The sequence below is a fragment of the Microcebus murinus genome, chromosome X (assembly GCF_040939455.1).
Source record: "Microcebus murinus isolate Inina chromosome X, M.murinus_Inina_mat1.0, whole genome shotgun sequence".
Lineage (NCBI taxonomy): Eukaryota > Metazoa > Chordata > Mammalia > Primates > Cheirogaleidae > Microcebus > Microcebus murinus.
This window is the reverse complement of record NC_134136.1, coordinates 6,577,075-6,583,061: the sequence shown is the minus strand read 5'-3', so window position 1 is coordinate 6,583,061 and position 5,987 is coordinate 6,577,075. Positions and strand designations below refer to the sequence as shown.

General features: G+C 53.9%; 1 protein-coding gene across 1 annotated transcript; it reads left to right on the top strand.

The window, feature by feature from the left end:
- The first annotated feature begins 571 nt into the window (after positions 1-571).
- LOC142865840 (doublesex- and mab-3-related transcription factor C1-like) lies at positions 572-5,655 on the top strand. The gene is made up of 7 exons (XM_075999253.1): positions 572-918; positions 1,000-1,157; positions 1,463-1,521; positions 1,831-1,967; positions 2,774-2,834; positions 3,012-3,159; positions 4,121-5,655. Exons 1-7 carry the CDS (start codon positions 698-700, stop codon positions 4,231-4,233), a joined length of 897 nt encoding a protein of 298 aa, XP_075855368.1. The 5' UTR covers positions 572-697; the 3' UTR covers positions 4,234-5,655.
- The last annotated feature ends 332 nt before the right edge of the window (positions 5,656-5,987 follow it).

Below are 5,987 nucleotides of genomic sequence, written 5' to 3'. Positions count from 1 at the left end.
GGGACTGAACGGCGGGATCCGTGAAAATAATAACTGAGAGGGCCGGGGATCGGGGGCCAATATGATTTCATGGGGCACAGGAGGGAAATCAGCTTAAAGGGGGAAAAGAGGATGACTAAACTAAAGCGGCGGGGGGGGGCGAGGAAACCCCGGAATGGGCCGTGAGGGGACTGAACGTAGGGCGTGGCCGCGACGAGTAACGGAGCCGGCGCAGGGAGCAGGGGCCGTGTGGGCCGTGGATGAACGCGGGAGGGGCGGGGGAGACGAGTGAGGGGGATTCCGGGAGTAACAGCTGGGTTGGGCAGGGTACGGGACGACACACAAGAAGGGGTGCGGTACTGTTGAAGCGGGCATGGGTGCGTGTGTGCGACTGAAAATGGGGTCTGTGGGGGGGGAAGGTAGCGAGGAGAGTGAGGAATGGACGGAGTGCGACCGGGCCCGCGACGCCGAGGTCTCCTGGGAGGGGCTGTGCGTGAGTGGGGCTTCCTGGGCAGGAGGCAGCTTGGGCGGGGAGGTCGGGGTGAAGGCTGGAGAAAGCCATGGGAGAGGAAGGGAGGGCCAATCTCATTCCAGCAGTGAGCAGGCTAGAGAAGAAGAACCCAGCCGCCCCAGACAGGGCTTTCCAAGGGCAGAGGAAGTACAGTTGGGGGCAGGGGATCATGTGGCCTTTCTGACCTCCGCTCCTGACCCTAGAACCATGGAACCCAAAGAAATACCTGCTGCGCCCTGCTGCCCCTCTGACTCCGAATGCACCACAGGGCGTGAGACTGGAGCCCCGTGGGGGATTGAACTTGGCCCCAGAAGAGCTATAGGTCGCTGTGACCGCTGCCACAACCATGGCATCACTACCCAAATCAGGGGCCACAAGCATTTCTGCCTCTTCCAGGCCTGCAAGTGTCACAATTGTACCCTCTTCTCGTGAGTATGGTGTCTCAGACGGGGAGGGGCCAGGCCTCCTCTAAATGTGACTAACCTTAGACGTGCAATCCCCCACTTTAGGGAGCACCGCAGGATCCTGCCTGCTGTGAGTGCCTTGAAGAGGGAGCAGCGGGCTCGGCTAAAGAGGCACCTGGCTCGAGGACTGATAAAGACTATGGCTGTCCCTGCCAGAGCTCACACCCGTGTCAAGAATTTGGCCGTGGAAGCAGGAGCCCTCAGTGAGTGTCCCTGGCCAGGGAGGGAGCCTGAGTTTGGGTGGAGGACGCATGGGTAGTTCTGTCACCAGTCCTGTCACCAAAGTTCGGTGCGGCCTGGGGCAAGTTACTCCCTGGACCTTAACTTGCCCAAGCATAAAACGTCGTCAATGTTATCCGCCAAGTGTTTGTCCGAAGGAGAGATCTGGGGGGTTGAGAAGGTTCACGGTGAGGTGAGACCTGAGACTAGGGGTGGGTAAAGTGGGGTGGGGCCTGTGGGAGGGACGGGGAAGGAAAGGCTCAGCAGAGCCGTCCCTGGTCTTTCACAGCTGGGAAGGAGAGCAACGTGCTGCAGCCTGAGGCCCACGCCCGCGAAACCCCGGAGCAGGTAAGTAGAGTCCGTGGCCAGCGGGGGAGGCTCCCACCATCCACTGCCCAGACCCCTTGCACTGTGCCCCCAAAAGACAGGGTTCCATCTGCGCCCCTACCACCAACTTGCCTTGTGATCTTGGGAAAAGACTCTTCCCCCTGGGCCTCAATTTCCCCAGTTGCAAAATGAAAGCTGAGACTGGCTGGTCTTCAACATCCTCAGACTCCAACGGCCTGGGCTCCTATCTTCATCCCAGAACCTGGCCACACCTTCTCTTTCCATGGATGGCCTGGTCGTGACTCCAACCTATGTTCTCTGCCTCTGCAGGAGAGCTCCCCAGGGGCTCTGCTGCTCGGCAAGCCCCCAGAACCTTTGTCTCTGCCCTGCACTCCGGCGACCTTGGAGCAGCAACTGATGGTTTCTTTTTCCGGGGAGCCCCACGGGCCCCCTGCCCAGCCCAGCACGTGAGTGGAGTGAGGACCATGGAACTGGCTGTGTCTTGGGTGCCCAACCTTGTGCTTGGTGCCATGGGAGACAGGAGGAGGAACAGGGGGGAGGAGAAGGAGGAGGAAAAAGGGAAGGAGAAGGCAGCTTCTAAGACTAATGGGCAATGACAGGGCTCTCCTAGCTTTGCCATTTCCTATTTGTGAGACTTTGGACAGGTGACTTTATGTGTCCGAACCTCCGTTTCCTTGTGGGTATACTGGGGGCAATATTCTATATCTATAGCACTGAAAAGAGGACTGACACAGGCCCGCCACATAGTAGGCCTCCAACAAATGAGAGCCGTCACTCCACATGAAGCAGACAGACAGGATAGAAGGCCCTGCTGACAAGTGGAGGCCATGATGGTGAAGGCCATTAGAGAAAGCTTCCTGGAGATGAGCCAGACTTGTCCTTCAAGACGCATGGGGATTGGGCAATATGGAGGCGAGAACCAGTCCCTGAACAGGGACAGTAATCACATCTCTCCAGGTGCTTTGCGGATTAAAACGCAGACACCTGTGGTTTCCCGTAATCTTCTCCATGGCCCTGGGAGGAAAATGCTGGCAGGAATATGTGTCTCGGGAAAGAAATAGAAATCAGAGGTATGGAAAAGAAAACAGGCCAACCAGGACAAGGGACTTGCCCTAGCTACAAGGAGTAATGGTCCAGCAGGCATTGGGATTTCGACATCCAGCTATTGCAAAATCCTGCCCCTCTCTGTCTACTGGTAGTATGTGTCTGTCAGAGGGTTTAATCCCCTGGCCTCTCCTCTCCTTGTTTCTAGATGCTCAACTCTGATCCTCCAGCCCTGTGCCACCCTTGACCCTCTTCTACTGCAGCCACAGGTCCTGGGAAAGTAGTGGGGTCCAGAACCCTGGGAGGGGCGGAGCTTAGCGGATGGGAAGAGCAGAAGGCCTTGGGGGGCGGGGGGCTCCAGGGAACTCAGGGCTGAAGGGGCACTTGTCACATTGGGAGGAGGTGTGGTTTCCAGTGCCCATTCTCTCACGCCCTTTGCTTTGCAGGCCCCCAAAGACTCGGACCAGGCTGCGCTCTCTGCCTCCTTAGAGTGGCAGCGGAAGCTGGAGGCCGCCGAGGCTCTGCTGACTCTGAGAGGCTCTTTCCAGGCCCCTTCTGACTCCATCTCCCTGCACCAGCCCTGTGTGCCACCAGGTAGCCTGCTCCTTGGAGGGAGAATGTGGGGCGGGGAGAATTGGGAACAGGGTGGCGGGGGCAGAGTGCCTCATGGTAAGCAGGTTCTAACAGGGAAATCAGGGGCAGTAGGTTCAACTTCCTTGGGGCCAGGCACCCAAGCTCCTCAGTCCGACTCTTGAAATGGCAGCTGAGGGCTGTTCAGTGAATCTGCAGTTTGTTGAGCTGTGTGCTGAACAGCAAATGTGCGGTGCCCTGATGTCAAGAAACAAGGAAACTGAGGTCCGGAGAGTGGCAGGGACTTGCCTTAGAGCATGCAGCATCTCAAGTGGAGGAACCAGGTGTGCTGACTCCCAGCCCAGGCTCTCCACCCAGACCCCTGCGGTCTGCTGCAGTCTGGGGGGCACATACAGAGGTGGTAAGGGTCTGGTCTGGAAGGAGGTCTGGTCCCTGTCTGCAGGGAGCTTCCAGTCTAGACGTGAAGCATGGATGCCTTGGCAAGCAAGCTGTGTTTTCTGGCTACATGTCCATGATGGAGGAGCTGGGAGGAGGGATAAACACCTGGGGAGGCTAAGAGGGAAGGCTAGGCATTCCCAGACCCAAATGATCTGTGAGTGAAGAACCAAGCCTGGAGGAAACACTGGGATAGAAGGGGACGAGGCTGGAGAGGCTACAAATCACAGAGGTCTGGCCGGCCAGGCTTAGGAGGCTAGACCAGCAATTGTGGGCAGTGAGCAGCCAGAGAACCTTCCAGAGCTAGGGAGGAGAATTTTCAGAGACCCTGGGCCTGACAGAAAGACAGGTGGTGGTTGTGATGGAGGGATGGGGGGACCCAGGCCTCAAGATGGGGAAATCAGAGAGGAAGAGGTCTGCACAGTAGTCCAGGTGACAATCTTTGGTTGGGTGGGACACACAGAAAAGGGGAGAGCCGGGAGGGGACATGGATGTGACCTGGCTCTGGCCCCTTCCTTTCTGTCTACAGCTCCTGCTGGAGATAAAGGACTCCAGCCTCCCAGCCCCTCTCTCCGCCCCAGGCCAGCCAGCTCCGTCTCGCTGCCTATTGGCCACCTGGGGTGCATCTCCCTCTTGAGCTAGGAGCCCAGAGGAGGAGGCCTCCATAGAGCACTGCCTATTTGGAATCCTGTTTCTGAATGTGCAAAATGGTTAATGTCCAAAATGCTTAACATCATTTTTTATGCCTTAAGTGTTTTATAAGCTTTCAGACCCTTTTTCTTATATAGGGCAATTCCTTGGCTGAAGGTGGATATTCTTGTACCTGTATCCCTTACTCCTTTGGATGCTGGGGCATTTTGATGTCTCCTATCATAGCAGGATTGTGCAATCTAAGTTGATCAGTCTCTAAATGGGGTTCTGTGTGAATTCATATGCCAGAGTTTTCATTTGTCTTGTGATTGCAGACACACCTGTGCACTCATGTACGTATCCATGCATTAGAATGTTTTCACTTTGTCTCTAGGTTTGTGTGCGTGAACAAATAATAAACCCTTGTTGTTGTAAGGCACTGTGATATATGGGTTGTTTGTTACCACGGTCTAACACAGTAAGACTATAGATTATCCTGACTCTAACGGACTTGTCCAATTCATGTCTCAAAGTGAGAATCACCCCACACAATAACTGAGATTTCTTGTTAACATGGCTAGAGAAGAAAATGGTAGAGAAAAAAGGGTAGAATATTTGTTCATTCAGTAATTAAGCACTTACCCTCTGCCTGGCATGGGCTGTTTTCAGTCGTCCAGAGGGCCACAAATTGCAACACCTACAGGATCAAACATGTCATGTAAACAAGTTGAGCAGGCCTCATGGGCTCTGGCCAAAGTGACAGTGCACACTCTACCTAAGGCGGCAGCTGGTGCTTGGCTCAGTTGTTGCCATGCAGGAATGTGGACTCACGGTTGCCAGATCGGCTGCCTTTTAGGAAGATGGCATTCCAGAACTCTATGTAAAATTATTCAACTTATAAACCTTGGCTCAGGTTCCTTTTTGAAGCCCCATACGTGGGCCAAAGCAAACGTCAATGAAGGATGATTCTGGTGAATGGAATGCCAGTTTTATTGTAGTCCAATGTGAACTTTACAGTGGCGGAAACTGAGACCAGTCAGGACAACAAGAATCAAAAAGAAGGGAGATAAATAAGGCTTAGATCTTACTTTGGAAGGACCCATGAAACATGAGGAAGGGTCACTACCTTTTATTTATTCAGTGTTCACCTACTGACACATACAGCCTCGCAGCAGCTCTGCAAGCTAAGCATTATCATTGCCATTTTACCTATGAGGAAATGCACTCAAGGCGTGAAAGTGACTTGCAAAAGTGTTTTGGGGAATATTTTAGCCAAAGATCAGGGAAAATTCCTTTGTCTTTACCAGGCCCTGAATTAGCTGATAATTAAATTTTTTATAAAACACTGAATAAAAGGTTTAAAACTCAAAGCACCAGACATCAGTCAGAAGGGTTTCTTTTCTTACTCAAGGTAGTGATCAATCAGATCTTTCTTACATGCACTGGTTTCTCAGTCCTCTGTTGATGTTTTAGACAAATGAAGACCTAGAGACCCTCAGCAGGCAGAGAGAGCTCAATTGTACATGCCTGGATATGGACTGCTTCTCATGCTGTCATCTCCCTCCTTCCTTCCTTCCTCCTTCCTTCCTTCCTCCTTCCTTCCCTTCCCTTCCCTTCCCTTCCCTTCCCTTCCCTTCCCTTCCCTTCCCTTCCCTTCCCTTCCCTTCCCTTCCCTTCCCTTCCCTTCCCTTCCCTTCTCTTCCCTTCCCTTCCCTTCCTCTCCCTTCCCCTCCCCTCCCCTCCCCTCCCCTCCCTCCCTTCCCTCC

Bases quoted from the DNA above. Each gene is read 5' to 3' on its own strand.
- LOC142865840 (XM_075999253.1), top strand. From the start codon at position 698: ATGGAACCCAAAGAAATACCTGCTGCGCCCTGCTGCCCCTCTGACTCC. The intron at 1,158-1,462 runs GTGAGTGTCCCT...GGTCTTTCACAG, and splicing joins CGTGGAAGCAGGAGCCCTCA to CTGGGAAGGAGAGCAACGTG. The intron at 2,835-3,011 runs GTCCTGGGAAAG...TTTGCTTTGCAG, and splicing joins CTCTTCTACTGCAGCCACAG to GCCCCCAAAGACTCGGACCA.